This window comes from Neovison vison, chromosome 7, assembly GCF_020171115.1.
Source record: "Neovison vison isolate M4711 chromosome 7, ASM_NN_V1, whole genome shotgun sequence".
Taxonomy (NCBI): Eukaryota; Metazoa; Chordata; class Mammalia; order Carnivora; family Mustelidae; genus Neogale; species Neogale vison.
In genome coordinates this window covers 200,089,478-200,113,964 of record NC_058097.1, presented here as the reverse complement: position 1 = coordinate 200,113,964, position 24,487 = coordinate 200,089,478, and the positions used below count along the sequence as shown (strand labels likewise).

General features: G+C 53.8%; 4 protein-coding genes across 6 annotated transcripts; 3 read left to right on the top strand and 1 right to left on the bottom strand.

The window, feature by feature from the left end:
• The first annotated feature begins 7,009 nt into the window (after positions 1–7,009).
• SYVN1 (synoviolin 1) lies at positions 7,010–14,409 on the top strand. Of its 3 annotated transcripts, none has more exons than XM_044259639.1 (16): positions 7,010–7,203; positions 8,053–8,201; positions 8,434–8,526; positions 8,617–8,769; positions 8,913–8,961; positions 9,386–9,489; positions 10,298–10,424; positions 10,523–10,622; positions 10,708–10,773; positions 10,868–10,984; positions 11,096–11,259; positions 11,539–11,667; positions 11,760–11,912; positions 11,990–12,176; positions 12,941–13,092; positions 13,174–14,409. In XM_044259639.1, exons 2-16 carry the CDS (start codon positions 8,070–8,072, stop codon positions 13,278–13,280), a joined length of 1,833 nt encoding a protein of 610 aa, XP_044115574.1. In that variant the 5' UTR covers positions 7,010–7,203; positions 8,053–8,069; the 3' UTR covers positions 13,281–14,409. The 3 variants fall into 3 exon arrangements, with proteins under 3 accessions (XP_044115574.1, XP_044115572.1, XP_044115573.1); XM_044259637.1 differs by having other exon boundaries at positions 11,757–11,912; XM_044259638.1 differs by lacking the exon at positions 7,010–7,203 and adding an exon at positions 7,228–7,399 and having other exon boundaries at positions 11,757–11,912.
• MRPL49 (mitochondrial ribosomal protein L49) lies at positions 14,322–18,415 on the bottom strand. Its single transcript, XM_044259642.1, has 4 exons — positions 18,273–18,415; positions 16,720–16,870; positions 15,752–15,876; positions 14,322–15,631 (listed from the first exon to the last, which is right to left on the bottom strand). The coding sequence occupies exons 1-4, from the start codon at positions 18,348–18,350 to the stop codon at positions 15,485–15,487; spliced, it is 501 nt and encodes a 166-aa protein (XP_044115577.1). The 5' UTR covers positions 18,351–18,415; the 3' UTR covers positions 14,322–15,484.
• Positions 18,416–18,508: 93 nt separating this feature from the next.
• Positions 18,509–20,054, top strand: FAU (FAU ubiquitin like and ribosomal protein S30 fusion). Its single transcript, XM_044259643.1, has 5 exons — positions 18,509–18,619; positions 18,882–18,964; positions 19,055–19,199; positions 19,639–19,694; positions 19,879–20,054. Exons 2-5 carry the CDS (start codon positions 18,890–18,892, stop codon positions 20,002–20,004), a joined length of 402 nt encoding a protein of 133 aa, XP_044115578.1. The 5' UTR covers positions 18,509–18,619; positions 18,882–18,889; the 3' UTR covers positions 20,005–20,054.
• Positions 20,055–23,107: 3,053 nt separating this feature from the next.
• ZNHIT2 (zinc finger HIT-type containing 2) lies at positions 23,108–24,345 on the top strand. Its single transcript, XM_044259636.1, has one exon. The coding sequence runs from the start codon at positions 23,113–23,115 to the stop codon at positions 24,304–24,306; it is 1,194 nt and encodes a 397-aa protein (XP_044115571.1). The 5' UTR covers positions 23,108–23,112; the 3' UTR covers positions 24,307–24,345.
• Positions 24,346–24,487: the final 142 nt, after the last annotated feature.

The following is a 24,487-nucleotide window of genomic DNA, read 5'->3' as shown; positions in this document are numbered from 1 at the left end:
CTGGGAACGGCGAGACAAACCAGACATCATGCCCACTTTGGTTCTGGTTATCTGTTGCTGTGGAACAGACCCCCCTCAAGCTGGAAGGTTTGCAACAGTAATCACCATGTGTTTCCTTACAATTTTGCCATTCGGGCAAGGATGGAAAGCTCTTTCCTCTGGCACGTGGCATCATCTAGGGCGGCCCGTTATTTTCCCAGCAGAGGACGGGTTTATTCAGCAATCACTGAGAATTACAACGGGGGACGAGCAACCTCCAGCAAAACCACCAGCAAGTCCCTGACCCCAGGAGAAGACCACTCTTTTATAGAGGAAAGGGGGGAGTTGGGGGTTACAAACTCAAAGGCCATTGGAGTAAATTGGGAGCTTGAAGTGCGGTCGCTTCTCAATGGCTGAGCTCTGTCTGTCGTTGGCTGGGCTGTTTCTGGGGCAAGAAGAAATTTCCCTTACCCTCGCTTGGATAGTACAGGGGTAACCACTTGCGCAGTCTGCCTTTTCCGGTTGGGTCTGCGGTGGACAGCTAGCGCCGGGCCCGAGAGCGCCCCCTGCCGGCCTCCTGGCTCCATTCTCAGCGAAGTTTCCTTTTCTTAATTTTCACACCGGCATGGGCTTAGTCTAGAGAAGAAACAGAATGCCATAAACGTATGTCAGATAAATAATGGGACAAATTCCTGAAATGTGCCTCTGGAGCCAATACCCAGCTGAACGGAGGAGTGGGCATGGCTTGTCAAGGAGTGCCAAGAATGCCTCATTTGAACACGTGTCCCAAGGAACAAAGCGAAATGCCCACCGAGCTGGGACAGATAATGAGCAGCAGCGACCTTGGCCACTGGCCCCATCCAAGCAGCTGTAACCCGGAAGTGGGCCCGACGGGTCAAGTTTCCTGGAGGAGCCAGACATCCTTACTCCTTATGCGAAATCTTACACGTTTTAAGTGATAACAACTAACTGATAAAAAATTGTCCGTGCAGTATGGGGCAAATGAAACTCAACCACAGGCCAGATGTGCCTATGGGCAGGCAGCTCAGATCTCTGGTCTGAAGTCTGTTTGCCCTCCAGAATGCCAATGGTGCCCTCCTCGACGAAGTTTCAGGCTAACCCTGCCACACAGCTCCCTGCAACCCAGGATTGCTGCTGCCCTTATTTTTTAAAATCTTTTTCTGCTTATGAAAGGAATCCCCTTTCTTGGTGAAAAACTCAAACCTTACAAAAATTCCAAACACATCCCATAACACAGATCTAATCCTCTCTTCACCTTCCATCCACGTAACCACCCGTCACAGTTGGTGAATATTCTTGCAGATATTTTCAGAGTAATTTTTTTTCAGTTCACAAAATTGAAATCTTACTGTATAACCATTTTACAATCTTTTTTCACAATAACATAGAATAGAACACTTTTACATTGATGTAAACTCATCCTTCTTAATGCCTGCGTTTAGGAGACACGGTGAATGATTACGGAATCAGATAGACCCGTGTTCAAACCCTGTGTCCTACCACTTTGATACTAAGTGACTGGTCCAATGGCTCAAGTTCTCTGAGCCTCGGTTTCCTCACCTATAAAATGAGAGAAGTAATGTCGTCTACCTTGCCAGGATGGGTTAGATGAATTTTAGTTGCTACCATAACCGTTCTGCTCTATGGTTATATAAATTTCATCATTGGCCTATTGATGGGCATGTAGGTTGTTTCTAAATTTTCTCTATTATAAACTGCACTTTGGGGAATTCTTTGTCAAGATGGATTCCTAGAATTGAAATTGCTGGGTCATGGGGTATCTACATTTTTTTTTTTGACTCATTGAAATCCTCAAAATCATTTTATAAATAGTTATACAAGTAATAGATGAATATATTCTTTCATATGGTTTTAAGCTTCTCATAAGCCTGCAGGGCAAAACAGCCATCTCTCATTGCAACACTCCTCCCCCCCATCCCACGTCCTTCTCTTTTCCCTAGAGATGTCCCCTTTATTTATTTTTCTTTTTTTCTTTAAGTAGGCTCCATGCCCAGCATGGAGCCCAACATGGGGCTTGAACTCACGACCCTGAAATCAAGGCCTGAGCTGAGATCAAGAGCCGGATGCTTAACAGACTGAGCCTCCCAGGCACCCCTTGGTGTCCCTTTTAAAAGTGTATTCTTTGTCAATAGGTGCATGTAATACATAATGTGTTTATAAATACACACACCGGGTTTATTTTTTCTTTATATCAATGAGGCCATACTTCTAACATTATTCTGGGAGTTACTTTTTAACCTAATAAAATGAGAAATTTTTCTGCATCAGGATATGGAGACTTACCTCATTCTTACTATGTAAAGAACTATTACAGACTACAAAAAGAGAAAAATGTAGGAGTGCCTGGATGACTTAGTCAGTGGGACCCGTAACTCTTGATCTCAAGGTTGTGGTTTCGAGCCCCATGTGTGGTGTAGAGATTGCTGAAAAATAAAATCTTAAAAAAAAAAAAAAAGGTAGACCCATCTATGTACCCTCCACCAGCTCAGGAAAGGAAGAGGTTTTTTTTTCTTTTTTTAAAATATTTTATTTATTTGGAGAGAGAGAGCAGGAGGGAGGGGCAAAGAGAGAGGGAGAGAAAGAAATCTCAAGCAGACTCCTAGCTGAGTCTGGAGCCTGACATGGGGTTTGATTCCAGGACCCTGAGACCATGACTTGAGCCGAAGGCAGAGGCTTAACCCACTGAGCCATGCAGGCACCCCTGTTTGTTTGTTTTCTATCGTAATCTTTACACCCAACGTGGGGCTCGAACTCACAGCCCCAAGGTCAAGAGTCACACACTCTTCCAACTGAGCCATCCAGGCATCCCCACATATATGTACATTTTAAAATAAACTCTTAAGTTCCATGAAAAAGTCTTTTGATTTAGATTGAAATTTTAGGTCAATTTGCAGGAGAGCTGAGATTTCCTGCCAGAAACGCACGAGGTACCAGTATCTCCACATCCTTGCTAACAGTTGTCATGGTTGCTCTTTTTTGTGTCTTTTTTATTGTAACCATCCTAACGGATGTGAAGTGATCTCCTTGTGGTTTGGATTTGCATCTCCTTCATGTGTCTATTGGCCTTTTCTTCTCTGAAGAAATTTCTGTTCAATTCCTTTGCCATTTTTGAATTGTGTTGTCTTTTGAATTGAGTTTTAAGAATTCTTTTTATATGCTAGATACAAGTCTTTTATCAAATATATGATTTGCAAATTTTTTTTCTTATTCTGTGAGTTGTCTCTTCAATTTCCTGATGGTTTCTTTTGAAGCACATAAGTTCTAAACTTTCATGATGTCCAATTTATCTAGTTTCCCTTACACTGCTGTGCTTTTGTTGTCATATCCAAGAAACCATTATCTAACCCAAGGTCATGAAGATTTATGCCTGTTTTTTTTCCTAAGACTTTCATAGTTTTAGGTCTTACATTTAGACCTTTGATCCATTTTGAGCTAATTTTTGGTGTATGGCGTGAGGTAGGGTTCCCAGCACCATTTGCTGAAAAGACTAATTCTCCCCCACTGCCTCGTGTTGGCACCCTTGTTGATAATCAATTGACTATAAATATTTGTGTTTATTTCTGGACTTTTAATTCTACTCCATTGCTTTATTTGTCTATCCTCTTATCTGTACTACATAATCTTGATTATTGTGGCTTGGTACTGAGTTTTAAAATCAGGAGGTGTGAGCACTCCAGCCTTCTTCTTCCTCTTCAAGAGCATTTTCTCTATTCTGGGTCTCATGCATTTGCAGATGAATTTGAAGATCACCTCGTCAATTTTTGCACTGAAGGCAACAGGGATTTTGACAGGGACTAGCTGAATTTAATTTAGATCAATTTTGAGGACAATGCCCTCTACCAATATTAAGTCCTATAATCCATACATATGAGATGTTTCTCAATTTATTTAGATGTTTAATTTCTATCGACAATATTTTGTAATATTCAGTGTACCAGTCTTACACGTCTCTTGTTCAATTTATTTATAAGGATTTTATTCTTTTTGGTGCATTGTGAATGGAATTTTCTTGATCTCTGTGGATTGTTCATTGCTAGTGAATAAAACTACAATTGATTTTTGCACATTGGTTTCTATCCTGCAAACTTGAGGAACTCATTTACTAACTCTAACAGTTTTTTGATGGATTCCTAAGGACTTTCTACATACAAGATCCTGTCATTTGCAAATAGAGATACTTTTATTTCTTCTTTTCCAACTAGATGGTTTTTATTTATTTTCTTGTCTAAATACCCTGACTAAAACTTTCAGTATAATACTGAATAGAAGCGACAAGTGTGGACATTTTTTTCTTGTATCCGGTCTTAGAGGGAAAGCGCTCAGTCTTTTACCATTATTGTAATATTAGCTTGCATTTTTCATACATGCCATTTATATGGTTCAGGAAGTCCTAACAGATTCCTGGCTTTGGGTTTTTTTTTTTTTAAGATTTTATTTATTTGAGGGACACCTGGATAGCTCAGTGGGTTAAGCCTCTGCCTTCAGCTCAGGTCATAATCTCAAGGCCATGAGATGGAGCCCCGCATCTGGCCCTCTGCTTAGCAGGGAGCCTGCTTCCCCCCACCCCCACCTGCCTCTCTGCCTACTTGTTCTCTCTCTGTGTGTGTCAAATAAATAAATCTTTAAAAAAATTTTAAAGATTTTATTTATTTGAGTGAGAGACAGAGTGCGGATGGCGGAGGGGCAGAGGGAGAGGGAGAAGCAGACTCCCTGCTGAGCTGGGAGCATGACTCCAGGCTCTATCCCAGGACTCAGATCATGACTTGAGCCGAGGTCAGATGCTTAACCAACTGAGCCACCGAGGTGCCCTCCATTGGGCTCCCTGCTCAGTGGGGAGTCTGCTTTTCCCTCTCCCTCCTCCCCTCCCCCTAGCTCATTCAATAACAGAGGTGCTAGGGTGATCCTTTTAGACCTAAGAAGAGGGCCCGCCACCTCTATTCAGCACCCTCAATGGCTCCTCCTGTCATTCAGAGTAAAAGCCAAAGTACTTATAATGGCTAATGCCATCTGGTTCTTCCTCCTCCTCCCACTTACCCTTTTGCTATTTCCACTCCAGCCATACTCGCCTCCTCCCAACAACCCAGGGCAGGTCCACTCTTCACCAACTGTGACTCTTTACCCAGGGTCCCTTTGGCTCATGCCCCTTCCTCCTTCAAGTCTTTGTTTAGCTTCTCACTTACACTGCAACCTGCTTCAAGAACCCCCACCACACTCTTGATCCCCTTCATTCCCCTCTTTTTTTGCCTACAGCTCTTATTACCTACTTATTACCTCCCAACACAGTAGCGAATTCCCTTATATCATGTATCTGGTTTATCATCCATCACACCCACCAGGGTAAAACTTCACAAAGGCAGAGATTGTCATTATGTTCACTGATATCCTGAGTTCCTAGAACAGGCTGCATCCGACAGGTTTGCAGACAACTGAATAAATGATTTAATTACCAGTTTGGGTGTGGGGACAGATGGGAAAGGGAGAGGGTGAACAAGATGCCCAGGTTTCTGAAGCCAGGGCAGGGGTGGAGGACTTCGAACACTAAAATTAAAAAAAAAAAAAAAAAAAAAAAAAGATATTTCAGCTGGAGACCAGACCTGGGAGTCATCAGCACCTGGGTTGGAGTATGGAGTCCACAGGAGCAGAGGGCATTATGCAGAGAAAACAAACAGAAGGGACCAATATGGACACCAATATCTAGGACAGACGAGATAGGACAGACAGAGGAGAGGATGCACAGCCAGGAAGAAAAGCAGAGCCCTGTGGGATCACAGAATCTCAGGTATGAGACTTCTTGGGAGAGAGGTCGAGTCAGGCAAGAAGGGAAAGTTGACCGCTGGATGCAGTCACTAGAAAGTAACACATGGCCTTGTCGGGGAGCCAACTCTGTAACAGGTTACAGACTAAACTTGTCAGGCCAATTCAGGAGGTGATGAAGGTGGCTGAGGCCAACAGGATGGGAATTTAGCGTCAGACAGACCCAACGCCAATCCAGGAACAGGTCTTGTTAAACCTCTGAACCTCCATTAATCGACGTACAAAATGAGAATGGCACCTCGTAGCCTATACGCTTTGGTGACTGATTGCTACACGAGACGGAAGAAATGCAAGATACAAATTGGGTGTACTGGCTTCATTCTGTCAATGAGCAGACTGGCTTGGCTGCGATTGAGACACAAACTGAAATAATGCGCAGCTCAAGACCCGTTGTAGCTGCGGTTATGGCCGGGGAGCGGACAATACAAGGCAGGGCTGTAGGCACAGGGAAAGTGAAGTCGATCCCTTTGCATAGAACACTATTCCAAATCAGCCGGTGTTAAAGATCTAGACACAAGAGCTTGCGCCTCTCTTTTGTGGCGCAGCAAACGTTCCCCTTGGGCAGACACAGATCACCCGCCCACGGACTGTACCCCCATGCACCCCACCCCTCCCAGCCAGCTGTCCGCCCACCGGGCTCGGACCTAGACCTAGGCAACGCTGCCTTTAGTGCCTAGCAACCGCTCACCTGCTACGCTCTCTCCATAGGCCGGCCAGTCTCCTTCCTTTTTCTTATTGGTCCGCGTAACTCTATCTCGGCCAATTAGCAGCAGCCACGGGGACCCAACACACTCCCACACAATTTGGGGGTGATCATGAAGGAACAAATTTTTCTTTTCTGAACCTAGTTCTCCAGGAAAGCATCTTATTTGCTGTGAAATCTTCTGGAGTGAGACTCTAAGACATTTTATTTCTCTTAAGCCCGTAATGTCGGTCCCTGGCACACTCCCCCCCCTCCAAATGGTACGGCCCGCACAAAGCCCCACCTTCCTCCCCTCCCTGAGAGCCCGAGTCCTCCTCTAGGCTGAGTCCGCTCAGAGACGGAGACGATACCATCTGGGACTAATAGTCGGGGGGACTCCAGCCACCTGCCGGGCTGCCCTATTCCGCTGCGACCACCTCTCGCACCTCTTGCTCCGGCCGTGGGCGCGACGCCGGGTACAGTGGTGGGGCCACCGCTGTCGGCCCCACGGAGGGTGCGCGGTGCGGCCAACGGAAGGGTGCACTTGGTACGACCCACTCGGCGCCACGCCGGAAGTGAGGTGTCTCACTCCCGAAGTTCCGGCTCGCAGGGGGTGGGCAGTGTTGTTAACCGGAGCCGCCTCCGCAGTTGCGGGGATCGTGCGGGCTCGCGGCGCTGGGCTCCTGGTGAGTCGGCCGGGGTCGGGCCCGGGTTGTGGTTGGGAGTCGGGACCTGGGCCCTCCCCTTGAGGGCTCCGGGGTCGGCGCGCCCCCTGAGCCCCGCTCGCGGCTTGTCAGCTGGTGGTGGACCTCAGGCGCCCGCGCGGCCGCTCTTCAGAGGCCGGGCCCCGCCTGCGACGCTCGCTGCTCCTGGCGATCACAGGTGCGGGGGCGCCCCGGGTCCCTCTCCGTGTCGCCGCTGCATCCCGGCGATCGGCCGTTTCTCCGCTGCCCCCGAGTGGACACTGCCCCGGGGGTTGGGGGGGACGCCAGGGTTCCAGGCTGACGTATCCTGCCCGCTCCCGCGGGGCGCGCGTGGCCGCTGCCCACCCTGGCCGAGCTGTCACCGGCGCTGTCGCCTGCCCACCTGCGCCCCCCAGCGCCTGGCTTCTCCCGATCCAGGCAACACTTTCCTGCTTCTGGAGGTTTCTGCGTGTGCATCCTCCTCATCATCTTCACTTTAGAGGCCGTGGTAGCGGTTCCCTCTCCTGCAGCACGTTTGCTTCTCCTCGTGCCTCCCTAGAGGCGACGGCTTGGCAGGCGGCGTGGAAAGCCCTAGATTTGAAACAAGACTGACTCAGGCTCCAGACCTTGCGTCAGTGGGCTCGCTTAACCCCCCTTGAGCCTCCATTTTTTAATTTGTAAAATGGGGGCGCGTATGCTGTTCTTGGCGTCATGATTGTGAGGGTGAGGCGAGGAGGGGTTTGGGTTTTTTTTTCCCCCCACTCCTATTTGGTGACACTCTGTGTCGGGCGGGGGGCTGGGTTTGCACGGTGTACGCATCACACAGGTGATTCCTTCCCTTTCCCCACGCAGGTCTCCAGGCCAGGGCAATGTTCCGCACCGCAGTGATGATGGCGGCCAGCCTGGCGCTGACCGGGGCCGTGGTGGCTCATGCCTACTACCTCAAGCACCAGTTCTACCCCACTGTGGTGTACTTGACCAAGTCCAGCCCCAGTATGGCAGTGAGTTCAGGGCTCAGGGTGGGGGGAATCTCCCTGGGCGGGGAGGCGGAGTCCGCTTGAGGCGGGGGGGCGGAGTTAGAGGTCAGGTAAGTGGGAGAAAGGCCAAGTAGCCCACTAGCTGCCTGCCTTTTAATTCATTGGGATGGGGACTTTGGGGGGGTTCCCAAATGAGGAGCCCCAGACATAGCAGAGCAGAAAGTGACCTCAAACCATAGCTTATTCTCACTCCTAGGTCCTCTACATCCAGGCCTTTGTCCTTGTCTTTCTCTTGGGCAAAGTGATGGGCAAGGTGTTCTTTGGACAGCTGAGGGCAGCAGAGATGGAGGTAAGATGTTCTTGACTCCAAAAGCGAGGGGCAGGGAGCTGGACAAGCAGAGTGTCTTGAGGTCCTCATCATTCCTTGTCCACCCCCCAGCACCTTCTGGAACGTTCCTGGTATGCTGTCACTGAGACTTGTCTGGCCTTCACCGTCTTTCGGGACGACTTCAGCCCCCGCTTTGTTGCACTCTTCACCCTCCTTCTCTTCCTCAAGTGTTTTCACTGGCTGGCTGAGGACCGTGTGGACTTTGTGAGTTGGGTTGAGGGTGTTCTCCGGAGCAGATGGGAGCCAGGGATTGGCTTGGTGGGTGGGCTTGGGGCAGTGAAGTACGGGTTGGGGATGTGGGGTAAGCCCCGGCCTTCCTGATGGGCCTCTTTTCTGCTCTGCCTCAGATGGAACGCAGCCCCAATATCTCCTGGCTCTTTCACTGCCGCATTGTCTGTGAGTGAGGTCCCTGGGAGGGGAGAGGAGGGAGCTGGAGGGACGAGAGGCTCTGTGGACGATCGGAACACGACAAGTCACTAACCGTGGTCCTGTACCCTAGAGCACAGGCATCCCCCTTGACCCACAGCTGTACAGGAAAGATAAATTTGGAAGTTAATTTGCATCACCTCTGTCCTGTTCCACCCCAGGGCTCCTCAGCTGCCCAGCCCCGAAGCCCTTGGCCTCCTCACCTGGAGCTCGGGCCGCTCTAATACCCTCCTAGGCAAAACTGCAGTTCCCAGGGGGCTGGGGTCAGTGGAGTGTGGCGCCTGACTAGATGGCTAGGGCCATGGTGGGCCAGAGGGTGGGGTCTTAAAGCAGGAGGTGGCCATCAGGCCCGGTGCTGACCCCACCAACCCCCCATTTGGGGGGGTCCCTACAGCCCTCATGTTCCTCCTTGGTACCCTGGACTTCCTCTTCGTCAGCCACGCCTATCACAGCATCCTGACCCGCGGGGCCTCTGTGCAGCTGGTGTTTGGCTTTGAGGTAAAACTGCCGGAGGTAGCACCGAACGTGCCTCGAATAACCCAACAGACCCCTCCCGAGCACCTGTTCTGGGGCCAGGCTGGCCGTCAGTTGGCATCAGCTCTTGCCTTGTACACACGCACACCCAGGAGAGCAGGAAGGTGTGGAGGGAGGTGCATGGGGAGGAGCAGCTCCAACCTGGCACCCTGGGAGGGCCTTCTGGACGTGGTGGCCCAAGGAGTGGGCTACTGCCCACCGCAGGAATGAACTTGACGAACAGCGGGGTGAGGAGGGGTGCTCGGGGCCAATGTTCCCACTGGTTGAGCGCTCACTTGGATGCTAGACCCTGTGCCGAGCACTCAACCTGTGGCTTTTCGTCGGCAAAGGAATGTCGTTAGAAAGAGACAGTTAAGGGGCGCCTGGGTGGCTCAGTGGGTTAAAGCCTTTGCCTTTGGCTCGGGTCATGGTCCCAGGCTGCTGGGAACGAGCCCCGCATCGCTTCGGGCTCTCTGCTCAGTGGGGAGCCTGCTTCCCCCTCTCTCTCTGCCTGCCTCTCTACTTGTGATCTCTGCCAAATAAATGAATAAAATCTTAGGAAAGAAAAAAAAAAGAAAGGGACAGTTAATTCTGTCATTGGACAGACAGGCTGCCAGGGTTGGAGAGGTCTGGTGAGTCACCAGAAGTCCCAGCAGCCCGGGAGTGGAGGAGCTGAGGGGTGACGCGTCCCTGCCCATCGCTGCGCTCTGCCCTCCTGACGCCCGGCCCCAGCCGTGTGTGGCTGCCGCCAGGGGGCGCCGTGTGCTGACGTCCCCGCCCCCTCCTCCCGCAGTACGCCATCCTGATGACTATGGTCCTCACCATCTTCATCAAGTACGTCCTGCACTCCGTGGACCTCCAGAGCGAGAACCCCTGGGACAATAAGGCCGTGTACATGCTCTACACGGAGCTGTTCACAGGTGAGAAGAGCCTGGGCCTCCTGGACCCGGACCAGCGTCCCCGGCCCTGCCTCCCAGGCCCTGTGACTGCTGCTCTCTGCACTTCTCCTTGCCCCCAGGCTTCATCAAGGTTTTGCTGTACATGGCTTTCATGACTATCATGATCAAGGTGCACACCTTCCCTCTTTTTGCCATCCGGCCCATGTACCTGGCCATGAGGTAAGCCCAGCCCAGCCCTCCCTGTACCGGTCCCACACCTGATCCTCCCCCCTTCACCCAGCGTTCACCGCACGTGGTCTTGCAGGCAGTTCAAGAAGGCTGTGACGGATGCCATCATGTCCCGCCGCGCAATCCGTAACATGAACACACTGTAAGTGGCTGGACTGGCTGCCGTCCCAAGCTCTGCCCCTGGCTCCCCCGACTCCGCCTCTGGTCTTGAGCTAGCCTTGGCCTGTCCTCACTAGGTATCCAGATGCCACCCCAGAGGAACTCCAGGCAATGGACAACGTCTGCATCATCTGCCGAGAAGAGATGGTGACGGGGGCCAAGAGATTGCCCTGCAACCACATTTTCCACACCAGGTGGGGGGGGCGGTGCCCAGGGAGCCTGACATTGGGGGAGAGGCTCTGGAAGGCTCTGGAAGGCTGCCCCCCGGGGATCTGCAGACCATCGCCTTATCTTCATGCCCCTAGCTGCCTGCGCTCCTGGTTCCAGCGGCAGCAGACCTGCCCCACCTGCCGCATGGACGTTCTCCGGGCGTCACTGCCGACCCAGTCACCTGCGCCCCCGGAGCCTGCTGAGCAGGGGCCACAGCCGGCCGCTCACCCCCCACCACTCCTGCCGCAGCCCCCCAACTGTGAGTGGCCCCCTCATCTGGCCATTCAGCACACCCTGTTCTGAGCTGGGTATGGGAAACACGAGATGAATCAGACTCCCTGTCCTCGAGGAGCTCAGTCTGGGCAGGGAAGGGGGTCACAGGAAGAGACATCAAATGGCTCGTAGTCATGGGTCATCAGTGCGGAGTTCAGACGGGCCCTTGGGAGCACAGACAGGGTTCCTAACAGCCAGCCCCTTGGGTGTGACTTGCATCTGTCTCACTTGGATCTTTTCTCATTACCCTGTTCTCTCTCTGCAGTCCCCCAGGGCCTCCTGCCTCCCTTTCCTCCAGGCATGTTCCCGCTGTGGCCCCCGATGGGCCCCTTCCCGCCTGTCCCACCTCCCCCCAGCTCGGGAGAGGCTGGGGCCCCTCCATCCGCCAGTGCAGGTGAGTCTCTCCGGACTGCGACAGCCAGGGGGTGGGAGGAATGGCGGCGGAGGCCTCTGAACACTCTCCGAACTGTTCTTACCCTTCAGCAGCCCTTCCTCGGCCTAGTGGAGCCGCCACAAGCCCAGGGGCTGCTGCGGCCCCGGCCCCAGCCCCTGGCTCCGCCCCCGCCCCCGAAGCCGGCCCCGCCCCAGGCTTCCCCTTCCCTCCCCCCTGGATGGGCGTGCCGCTGCCTCCGCCTTTTGGTAAGCCGAGCCACGGGCGGGGTTGATGGGGAGGAGGGGTCGGGGGGGACCCAGGCTGAGACTCGGCCTCTCTCCAGCCTTCCCCCCCATGCCCGTGCCCCCCGCGGGCTTTGCCGGGCTGACCCCGGAGGAGCTGCGGGCCCTGGAAGGCCACGAGCGGCAGCACCTGGAGGCCCGGCTGCAGAGCCTGCGCAACATCCACACGCTGCTGGACGCCGCGATGCTGCAGATCAACCAGTACCTCACCGTGCTCGCCTCCCTGGGGTACGTCCGCGGCCTCCACGGAGGACCCCCGGCCGGGGTTGCCTCGGCCCACCTATCTCTAGGCAGACCAGGGGCTCCAGGTTCTCGAGGCCTCTGTCCTCTTGCTGCAGAAGGCCTGCCTGGGTCTCAGGAGGGCTGACGGTTAGTAGAGCGTGGACTTCAATGCCCGTTCTTTCAGGTTTTTCTAAAATTGTACGACTCCTAATTCGCAGTGCTTTCGTTCAACCACGGGGCCCTTCTCACAAGTGGTGACCCTGTGCCAGAGAACCACTGGCCCTGATCTGAGTCAGCATATAAAGGCCCCTAGAACCAGCCCGCCCTAAGTTCAGGTCCTGGTCCCACCACTCACTTGCCCCGAGACCACTCTCGCCGTATTTGATTAAGTCCCACCCACAGGTCACGTGCAGAGGGCCCAGCACACAGGGGGTGATGGCACAGGCTTGGCGGGGCGCTGGAGTCAGAGATTTGAGTGGGATTTTATTCAGGGGAAAGTCTGCGGGTGTCCCTTGGAGCCTGGCACCCCGCAGTCTCAGAGCGAACAAGGCCACCACCAGTGCTCGCCCGCAGGTGGCTTGTGGCGCATCTGCGGTGTGGGCCCACGGGGACTCCCACAGCATGTGCTGGCCTGTGTCTGCTGTTCCCTTGGGCCTCAGACGTCCCTCAGCGCTGATGCTACCCTGCAGGGCTCATAAGGGGCAGACAAATCTGCCCAGTCGTGCCAGGATGTCAAGGCCTCACCTGCCCCTTCCTCCTTCTCTTCCCAGGCCTCCCCGACCTGCTGCCTCAGTCAGCCCCACTGAGGAGACAGCCCCTGCGGTGGTCACTGCTGCCTCCCCCACCAGCATCCCCAGCTCTGAGACCACCACCCCCTCCCCTGGGGCCTCCCCACCAGCCCCTGAGCCTGAAAAGCCTCCAGGTAGTCTTGGTCAGCCTGGGGGTTGGGCCGGGAAGTGGGGAAGGAACTTCTCTGGGTTCCACTTCTGAACTCTGTCCCCAGCTCCTGAGTCACTGGGCACGGAGGAGCTGCCTGAGGACGGGGAGCCCGATGCAGCAGAGCTCCGCCGCCGCCGCCTGCAGAAGCTGGAGTCCCCTGCTGCCCACTGACATTACCCCAGTCCTCGCCCTGCCTCCCCTCTCTCGGGCAGCCCTTGCTGTAACACGTCCCGCCACCAAGTGCCCGCTCCCTCTCCGTGTGCACCAGGGAGTACCAACCCCCAGCTCTGAGAGAAAGGAGGAGGCGTCCCCTAGGCCAAGTGGAAAGACGCCTGAGGCCCCAGTTGACTCCAGCCCTTCCAGTCCCGGGCAGCCATGGGGATCTCGGGTCCATTCCAGCCTCCCTCCCCCACCCTTCAGCCTGTTCTGCTGGGGCCGTGAAGGCAGGAAGGCAGTCTCTGAGAAGCCCTCTCTGGGAGAAGGGGCAGCCCCTCCGAGGCCCACTTGTGTGTGTGTGTGTGTGTGTGTGTGTGTGTGTGAAGTCGCTTTCGTGCTAAACAGTATTAGTGCCCCGATCCCATGTGTGAACTTAAGGGGCTAGAGGCAGGCCAGGAACTTGCTCCCTGGGCCACCCACCAAGATTGGTACTGCTGTCCCTTTTCTTACGCTAAACTCCCTAGAGGCCCTTTGTGATGGTGGCTGTGTCACTCGTGCCCTGTGGTGTTTCCGTGTCTTACTGGCAACCGCCCGCTCAGGGAGAGGCCTGCCCTGGGCTGGAGGAGCAGGGGGCAGCACTGAGGTGCCCTGCCCCTCTCCCCAGGGCCCCTTCTCCCTGAGGTCTGTCTATCCAGTGAGACCATTCCTGGTCTCACCCAGCAACCACTGCCCAGCCTTGCGCCAGGCTGAGGGCCCGTGCGTCTGCTCCTGAACCACTGCGAGCCCCAGAATCTGTGGAAGGCCACTTCTTGATTTACAGAATGTCTCTCGGGTTCAGAAGAATTGGAACTACTTCCTTGCTGTTGTCTTTTGGCTTAAATTTTGTCTTTGAACTTGAATGCTTGACCCTAGGAAAGAGGAGCAGGAGTGTCTGGCTCCTGGTCTTTCCAGTTTAGAAAAGGCACTGGGCCAGGTAGGGACCACAGGAGCTGAGGCCCGCCTGCCCTTGTCTTTTTTTTCCCCTCAGTTACGTGTTACAAGAGTTGCTGGAGACCGTTTCAGATGATTATTTAATTTGTAAATATTGTACAAATTTTAATAGCTTAAATTGTATATACAGCCAAATAAAGACTCGCCTTAGTGACTGGTGGAGCTGGGTGTCACAGGAACAGCACGCCAGGCTGCTGCTGCCTGCTCGGGCTGTGGGCTTGAGAATCCCCAGGGCCATGGGTTTCGTTAGACAAGTCATTAACTGTTACGGAGCTATCCCCATTTTCCATATGAAGAAACTGGGCCCCAGAGAAGTTCAATTCCCTGCCTTCGAGGACAAGTAGGGGAGCCAGGCTTTGAGGGTGGGAACTCAGGCCTCTGACCTTTGTAACTCCCTAGGATGGGGCAAATGTGAAGGTTCACTGGCTGGGGGGTGGGACAGGATGGCAGGGGCAAAAGGCCAGCATCCTTCCTCCTTCGAAGCCCCTGTCTAGCCTTGATACCAGGCCACCAGGGAAGGCAGGCTGGCTCTGCCCGACTACTGGGAGCTCCGGAGCACCCCCTTGTGGAGGCACCAACTCAAGCTAATCACTCAGCATAGCGGAGCTGGAGATGCAGTCAGGCCCAACTCTCCCAAGAATGGAGCCCAGGCAAGGGGCCTTCTACTTCTCCATGGGTGAAAGGAATGAGTTCAGGGGCTGACCACGGCCCTCTATGCCTATGCCCCGTGGTGACTTTACTCGGAACTGAAGACCTCCAGGAACCACGCCCGAGTCTTGGGTGTTCTCCACAGCCACCACCAAACCAGGTCTGGCCCAGAGCAAGGGCTTGAGAACATCTGCAGCAGTGAGCGTGTGAAGGCCAAGGAAGACACGTACTCAGTGGGTCGGCTCTGCACTACCCGCCCCTCAACTGGGTTGGGCGGTTACTTCCACCGGTCAACAACCTCCAGAATCTGAACAGTGAGCCCAGTGAGCTCCACCGGAGGCAGGGTCCCCACCGGCAGACAGCCCTCCCCGCCCCGGGCATCAGTGGAGAGGGTCACGTTCCCCCTAAAGTGAGCGAGGCCTGCTCTGAAGCCCTTTAGCCCTGACTGCGCCCTGCCCAAGCTCTTAGCCCTGGCATTTATACCTCCTGTCCTACTTGCTCCAACAGCCACCTCACCCCTCCCGAGACCCCCAGACTCTAGTCTTGGGGGGATGCTATCATGCAGGCTGCTCGGCTGAGCCTCAGAAGCCCTTCTCCAGGAGCCAGGCTTTGAGCTGCTGGTCAAAGTAGCCCTTGACGCGCAGGGTACCTGTCACCTCATTGACCTGGGTGACCGGTGTCTTTCCCAACAGTGGACTCAGAAAATCTTCCACATCTTTCTGCAGGGCCTGAGGAGGGAGAGGGAAGACGACACATCAAGCCTGGTCAGACCATCCCCTCTTATAAGACTCCCATCCCTCCAGTCCCAAAAGGACTAGTATCAGCCCCCGACCCATGTCCTCACTTACCCAGATGTCCCCCTCCACCTTCCGGATGACAGTCATCTGGCGGTTGCCATGTGTGATGTCCTTGTAGACAGGGATGTTGTGCATTCGAGAGCGCCGCACCAAGTAGGGCAGGTCGGGTGGGGGGTCTATTACAAGCAAGAACAGTGAGAAGCCAGACCTCCCCAGGCTTTATGCCCCCTCAGCTGATGCCCTTCCCCTCAGTGTACAGAGAAATCAGTGCACCCGATGGTAAAGCCACCTCTTGATTTCAGGTCAGAACACCTGCTCTTTCCCTAAACTGAAGCCAAGACCAGCTGCTTCACCTTGATAACTTCCCAGGCCTAGCACAGGGTGTAGTGGTAGAAGATGCTCAAGAAGAAAGAAAGTTAGGGCCGTGCCTCCCTATATCTTTAGATCCCCACCTGGGGCCAATCCTTGCACTTCTCCCCTGGGTCAGGGAGGCTAGTAGCAATCTCTGACACAAAGAAATGGGGATTTACAGCACTGAACACCTACCTACCACATGCCGGGCTCTTTATTAAGTGTTTTATGTACCAAGCAGATTATTTCCATCTTGCTGAAACTCCATATGGGAGAAGCTAAATGACTAACTCGTGACCACACTGGCAATGAACAGCAAAGTCAAATTTGAACCCAGAAATGCCCAACTCCCAAGCTGTGTTCTCAAAGATGGTACAAGGCCTACTGGGGTGGGAGTGGGGGTTCCAGCTTTCAGGTCTTCTCTCTATGCTTCACTTCTCCAGAATGGGAAGACTTCATCCCGACAGTGTGGATGCACGGATACTAGTAAAACAGGGCTGCCTTCCCAGGCCCTTCCTTGAACACGAGACAGATGCTAAGCCCTGAGACACCTCAACACGAGTCCTGAACCCACTGAGGAATCCAGAGCCTCAACTGGGGAGGCAGACCAGTAGGGAGCGGAAGTTTTCCCCCTATAAACTTTAAGCCATCCCGATTGCCCAGCTCACCTCTGGGTGGCTGCCAACCACTGGGAGTGGGATAGTGTTCATGCTTCGGTGGCTTTGGGATGCTGGTAGGGGGTATCAGGCGCTCCACAAAATGGTATTCATCTACAGACTCCACAAAGCTGGGGTAATCAGGAGGCTCCTGGGTTTGGCTCTGAGGCCAAAAACAAAAACAAACAACAAACAACTATGAGCCCACCCACTACACACCCACCCATCAAAGGAGAGGCAGAACTTGTTAAGAAAGGAAGCACTACAGGTACAAAGAACGGCATAAATAAAAGCCTGGAGACAGAAAAGCCCCAGACTTCAGTCGGCCAGGATAGAGGTGAGACTAGAAAAGAAATTCAGGCACTCTGAAGGGCTTGCCCTCTTAGGATTTCTGTATGACTCAAAAACCATAGTCAAGGCACCAGGGTGGCTCAGTTGTTAAGCATCTGCCTTTGGCTCAGGTCATGACCCCAGGGTCCTGGGATGGAGTTCCACATCAGGCTCCCTGCTCTGCGGGAAGTCCGTTTCTCCCTCTCCCACCCGCCCTGCTTGTGTTCCCTCTCTCGCTGTGTCTCTCTCTGTCAAATAAATAAATAAAATCTTATTTTTTAAGATTTTATTTATTTATTCGACAGAGATCACAAGTAAGCAGAGAGGCTGGCAGAGAGGGAGGGAGGGAAGCAGGCTCCCCACTGAGCAGAGAACCCGATGCCGGGCTCGATCTCAGGACCCTGGGATCATGACCTGAGCCAAAGGCAGAGGCTTTAGCCCACTGAGCCACCCAGGCGCCCCAAAGAAATAAATAAAATCTTAAAAAAAAAAAAAAAAAAAAAAAAAGGGCAATTTACTCTAAGTCTGACCGACTAAATTTTTTCAGTATTTTAAATCTTCCTCTAACGTTCTACTGAAATATTCTAGTTCAGGATTAGGCACTTTCAGCAATCGTGATAATCCCACTCACAATCACCCGATGTGACCCTCGCTTACCTGGAACATTCTGGCCTCATATAAACACCCCCAGGCAAGGGATGGCCTAAATTTATTACGGGTATTTTGACTGAATTCTCACAATGACACAAGTTAGGTATTTTACTACCCCCTTTTTCCATGTAGGAAAAATTAAGACATCAACAAACCATCTACCTAAGGTAACTCTCCGCAAAGTGTCCTCCCATTCTCCAGCCTGAAGATTCTTTTTGGACACTTTTCCCAAAAGATACCCCGGAGTCTTGAAAGGCCCGGGGTTACGAGAAAAGGGAAGCAGACTGGAGTGGACTGTGTATCATGAACTCTAGGTTCCCATTACTGTCGTCAATGATCTAGGGCCGACCACTACCCTGTGGAACCGTATCCCTTTTAAAAAATTAGCAGGAGTCGATGGGCAGCCCCTCCCAGTTCTGACTAACCCAAATGATCCACCAATCAGGTTCTAAGCCCCAAACACCGAGGCGCACTACAGGCCTTGCACCTTGCCTCTATCTTGTATCTGAGCTCCAGGGTTACACGAGTAACAGTGAGACTCAACGCGGCCCTCTTCTCCCCATCTCCAGGCCCAGCGTTCTCACCAGCTGCCGTAGCCCGCAGCCCCGCTGGACGCCGGTTCTCCACCCTCTCAGCGTAGCGCGGAACACGGCCGCTGCCATCTTGAACTTCTCCCGTACACTGGTCTTCTGCGCGCGCAACCGGCCAGGTCCCGCCCCTTCATGGGCGCGCTCCCGGGACCGAAAGAACGCTTGCGCAAAGCGTAAAGAGGCGGAGCTAGAACTGCAGTGGGCGGTACAAAAACCAAAGGCTCAAGCGGTCGCCCAGCAGTGACGTGGCACGCAGCAGGCGGTGTGGACGTGCGCGCCCCTGCTCCTTCCTCTTTCTCGACTCCATCTTCGCGGTAGCGGCTGCGCTGCCCGCGGTTCAGGTAAGATTTGGGCCCCCGCTGGATCTGGAGGGCCTAGTAGCCGGTGGGCCGCGAAGTCAGAGGGCGCGGGAAAGATAGAGGGAGAGGGTGTGTTCTGAGGGCCAGTTCCCGGTCCCCACCCGACCTCCCTGGCAGGCCCGGCCTTACCCACGTGAGATCCCGCGACCACCTATATCCCAGCGCGATCGGTGCCGCCCCGCTGCCTTCCCCCGACCCCCTTTCTCCCAGAGCATTCTTCTCTTACGAGTCTTTCTTTCGTCAGTCGCCGACATGCAGCTCTTCGTCCGCGCCCAGGAGCTACACACCCTCGAGGTGACCGGCCAGGAGACGGTCGCCCAGATCAAGGTAATGGCCAAACGGTGCTTCTGGGCACCGTCCTTTTTTGTTCTTCAGTCTCGCTCCGCGGGAACGCTGATGAGCCTTATTTTACCGTAGGCTCATGTAGCCTCGCTGGAGGGCATCGCTCCTGAAGATCAGGTCGTGCTCCTGGCAGGCACGCCCCTGGAGGATGAGGCTACCCTAGGTCAGTGTGGAGTGGAGGCACTGACCACTCTGGAAGTAGCCGGCCGCATGCTTGGAGGTGAGTTGGGGAGCATTGTACTTTGAAATGTCTGTAAACTCCTCATACGAGTGTGGGGTGTGGAGTTCAGTGTCCTAACCCCAGAGTGGTGGTTCCTGTTTACCTTCTTCATTAAGAGGTCTATGGGAGATGGAGCTAGAGCCTAGTTCTGTTTCAATTACTTATTAGCCCCTTGTTTGCTCACTGAAATCAAGTCCAACTGGATTCCTCAAGGTACTTTTCAGTTCTTGTTTAAAGTTGGGCTGGAAGATACTGAAGTGAAACCCTGTAACCTACTGTACTAAACACTCTTGGTCAGAGGTCATATCTCTGCATTTTTGTTTGCAGCCCCTGTTGGTCCCTGTTTATTTTTAAAGGCTTGAGTTGAGGAAGAAAGGATTCTGCCGGGTGGGGCCTTCTTGCTCTCCTAACTGCGTTCTGACTTCCTTTCCCACTCCAGGTAAAGTCCACGGTTCTCTGGCCCGTGCTGGGAAAGTAAGAGGACAGACTCCCAAGGTAGGCGACCATATTAGTGGTGTTATTTAAAGTTGGGGTTTTTGTTTTTCGTGTGCAGGTTTTGTTTTGTTTTGTTTTTAAGCTAAGCCAAGACCTTTGGTCTTTCCTCTGTTTGCCTTCTCCCTCCCTGGACGTAAGACTGAGGGATGGTATGGGAGGTCTGATTATCCTTCCGTTTTCCCAGGTGGCCAAACAGGAGAAAAAGAAGAAGAAGACAGGCCGAGCCAAGCGGCGGATGCAGTACAACCGGCGCTTTGTCAACGTTGTGCCCACTTTTGGCAAGAAGAAGGGCCCCAATGCCAACTCTTAAGTCCATTGTAATCCTGGCTCTCCCCCAATAAAGCCTCTTACGTAGTTCAATCATTTCATTGTTTCATCTTAACGTACGGGGAGGGCCTTGGGAAGATACTTGTTTGGGTATCTTTTAGGGCTGGTGGTGTGTTCATTAGAACAGTGAGGCCTGGTTCTGCTTTCTTGGCATTGTCAGGCTGGAAGATATGGGCCTCGGGTTGGGGAATCAGTGGTAAACTAGGAAAAGGGTTACCATGAAAATTGGTAACTCCAGATGGCAACTCTTTGGATGGAAATTGGGGGAGATTTCCTAATCCAAATAACTTGATAAGTCTGTCAAATCATTTTTTACTGTTTTGGTTTTTTGTTTTTAATATTTATTTACTTGACAGAGATCACAAGTAGGCAGAGAGGAGGAAGCAAGCTCCCCGATGAGCAGAAAGCCCAATGCAGGACTTGATCCCAGGACACTGAGATCATGACCTGAGCTCAAGGTAGCAGCTTAACCCACTGAGCCACCCAGGCGCCCTTGTTTTTTGTTTTTTAAGGTTTGTTTCTTGCTTTTTTTTAAGATTTTAAGAGCGAGAACACAAACAGGCAGAGGCACAGAAACAGGCTCCTGACTGAGCAAGGAGCCTGATGTGGGACTTTATCCCAGGACCCTGGGATCATGACCAGAGCCCAAGGCAGCAGCTTAACCAGCTGAGCCACCCAGGCGTCCCTGTTTTTTAAGGTTTATTTGAAATGGAGCAGGGGAGGGCAGAGGTAGAGAATCTTCACTCAAACACACACACACACACACACACACCCAGCCCCATCCCAAGCATGGGGTTCTACACAGAGCTCCATCTCAAGATCTGAGCTGAAACCAAATTAAGACATTTAACTGAATAACCCATCCGGGCACCCTGTTCTTGTTCTTCAAACAGAGGAGATAAGAATCCTTGTAGGAGGATTATGGAGGCATCAGCAGAGAAATTTGGGTAGAAGATCTATCAGGGAAGGGCAGTCGTGACTTTTCCTGAACTTGGAACCAGCTATGGCCTTAGTGCAGTCCAGGACACAGGTCCAGTATGTCCCTACTTGAGAAAATACGGGCCACCCTTACTGGGGGGAAGCCAGTGGTACAGGCCCTGAAAGAGGATTCACCCAAGGCAGAACAAAGAGGATGAAATTTATTGAATACACAGCAAAAGAGTAGCAGGCAGGACAGCAAAGGAGAGACTGCCAGGTGGCAGTGGTGGGGGGCCTGAGGTTAAGGGGGAGGGGGTTAGAGTTAAGGGACCTTGTGGATCTTTACTTTTTTTAGTACCTGTGCCTGGTTGTAAGCAGCCTGTCGCTCAGCTAGGACTTAAGGCTATTTCGAGGTGGACCTGTTTGCAGTCAGCCCAGTGGTGGCTGTAGGCCCTTTTATTTTACCTTACTGGGACTTCATTGCCCATGCCTGTTCCCTGAAAGTGGCTGCCACAGAAAGCCTTGCCTGATGACCTTGGCATGATGGTGACCTTGTTTGTAGCTCCACCTGTCCAGCTAACTTCATTCATGAAATCACAGCTCAGGTTGGTGGGTTGTTGGTAGTGTTCCTGGGAGTGGATTCTCTGGGCTTGATTCAAAGTTCCCCTAGCAACACGGGCACCCACCCACTTTGTGAAGGTTTTCAAACCTACTGGTTCTCAAAATACAGTATGACATGAGGTGAAGACCTTGTATCTAGACTTGGACTGCCTTAAGTTTGAATCCTTGTTTCATTTCTTTTCCGACTCTCCAACCTTAAAATGACTTAATTTCTGCTCTCGTGTCTTGAGAGTTGTGAAGAATATAAAGGATGTGAAGGTTTTAGGTCACCTGCCACATAGGAAGTGTGCAAGCCTATAGGCTCTTTTTATCTCTAGTAATCTTTAGGAAAAGTCAGTCACCTCCCTTCTAGACATTTGATTCTTGTGGGTTAAGTGAGGAAGGTAGTTAACAAGTGGTAGAGTCTCAAAGTAAGGAGGGTGTTGCAAAGAAAGAGGGGAGGTTGGGGAGAGACTGTGCAAAGCTGTGTGGTTCTGTCAGACCTGAACAGGAGTTCGGTTTTGAGTCCAAGTGCAACGGAGGGTCACCAAGTACAGGGAAGGGTTTAAGTAAGGGCCTGATGTGATCTGACTTGTGATCAATCCGGTGCTTCCTCTGGCTGGTTTCTCTGGATGGCTGGCAAGAAAGGGAACCAGATAAGGGACTAGTAACTGAAACCACCAGTAGTAATGGGATGTGGAAAACAAGCAGACTTGAAGGTCTTCAAATCCATCCAGATCTTGACGGGAAATAGATGATCCATAAGGAGATAAATACAAGGGATTGTGAAGGCAGAACTTACTGGGGGTGGGACTAAAGAAACAGCTCTCTTTTCATGGGTGTGATGGACCAAGTCCTGGGAGCCCTAGCATGGTTTGTGTGGGTTATCGCCCCCCACTCTACAAACTAAGCTTCATTAGGACAGAGACCCCATCTCTTTGCTGCTCAGTGTGTTTCTGGCACCCAGTATGGATTCTGCACTTTAAAGTTGGACGAACCATAGATTTGGAGGGAAATCAAACAGGAGTTCAGATACCTGTTAAAAGTTTCTTTCTTAAGAGGGGAAATGCCTCCAACACACACATACAGAGTCTAGACCAAGGAGTCCATCTTCACCCTTTTTCTGCACTCCCCTTTATGTGTCTGTGTCCTCTAGTAGAATAGCTGCCCTTCCAGTGGAGGGAGGCATCACATCCCCCATAGGCCTGGGGCATTTAGGGGCCTTTGAGGAGGTGCTTCGAGAAGATCCTTTAACGCCAGGTCGCTTTACCGTGCTTCAAGGAACCACTAGGGGGCGAGCTGGTACCAGCGGAACACGGGACTCGGGCACCGGCCCTCGCTCCCTCACCGCGCAGGGCGGGACCCGTGCGTCCCGACCCACTCCTGCGCCTGCTCAAGAGCTATTTGACTGTGGGGGCGGGGCTTGGCTTCCGAGGGAGGGCGGAAGTTGCCGAAAGGCTTCGGGGGCTTTACGCTCCGTCGGCCTCGCAAGGAGGCGGAAGTAACCGATTAGCACCGGAAGTTGTCCGGAGCCGCTTGCGCTCGTTCGCTAGTACGCGGGGCGCCAGTTGCCATGGAGCCGGCCGGGCCTTGCGGTTTCTGCCCGGCCGGGGAGGCCCAGCCCGCGCGCTACACCTGCCCTCGCTGTAACGTGCCCTACTGCTCGCTGCGCTGCTACCGGGCGCACGGCACCTGCGCCGAAGACTTCTACCGGGACCAGGTGCTGGGAGAGCTCCGCGGCCGCAGCGCCTCACCCAGCCGCCTGGCCGGCGCCCTACGACGGCTGCGGCAGCAACGCGAGACCGAGGATGACCCCGAGGATGCAGGCCTCAAGCCTGGCCCGGCGCCGGGTGGCCTCACCAGGCTCTGGGAGCTGCTGGCGCCGGCCGAGAAGGCGGCCTTCGAGCGGCTGCTGAGCCGTGGCGAGGCCGGGCGGCTGCTGCCCCCGTGGCGGCCGTGGTGGTGGGGCCGCGGGGCCGGGCCGCGGCTTCTGGAAGAGGTGGATGATGCCGCGGGCCGTGACCCTGCAGAGCTGGAGCCCACGCCCGCGAGGACCCCACCGGAACCCGCAAAGGAGGCCGCCGCCGAGCCGTTTCCCGAAGACGCTCCCGAGGCCCGCTCGCCCACTGTGCCCTCCCGGATCCCCACGCTGGCCAGCCTGAGCCGCAGCCCGCCCTCGCCGCTCGTGCGCTTCCAGCTGCCCAACGTGCTGTTTGCCTACGCGCACACTCTTGCCTTGTATCACGGCGGCGACGATGCACTGGTCTCCGACTTCTGTGCCACGCTGCTCGGCGTGTCGGGAGCACTGGGTGCGCAGCAGGTCTTTGCCTCTGCCGAGGAAGCCCTGCAGGCCGCAGCCCAGGTGCTCGAAGCAGGCGAGCATCCTCCCGGGCCCCTGGGCACACGGGGCGCCATGCGCGAAGCTGCCCGCATCCTGATGGGCGAAGGCCCAGCAGACCAGAAGGGCTACACCCTGGCAGCACTGGGGCACCTGGCACAGACCCTAGGCCGGGCCCGGAAGCAAGCCGTGGCCACGGAGGAGCGAGATCGCCTCTACCGGGCGCGGAAGAAGTGCCAGTTCCTATTGGCTTGGACCAATGAAAATGAGACGGCCCTCACGCCGCTGGCTCTGGACTGTGCCAGGGCCCATCGAGCCCATGCTGTGGCGGCCGAGGAGGTGGCAGCCCTCACTGGGGAGTTGGAGCGGCTTTGGGGAGGCCCCCTGCCACCTGCTCCAAGAATTCTGATCGAGGAGCTCCCGGGCTGATCTGGGATCTCCCCGTCCTTAATAAAGCTGTGACTGGTCTGCCCTGTGAGCAGCGCCTGCTTTTGACCCACAGCTGCTGTCCACCCCACCCCCCACCCCTGGCATCCCCAGACCCACAGCTGCTGTCCACCCCACCCCCCACCCCTGGCATCCCCAGACCCACAGCTGCTGTCCACCCCAC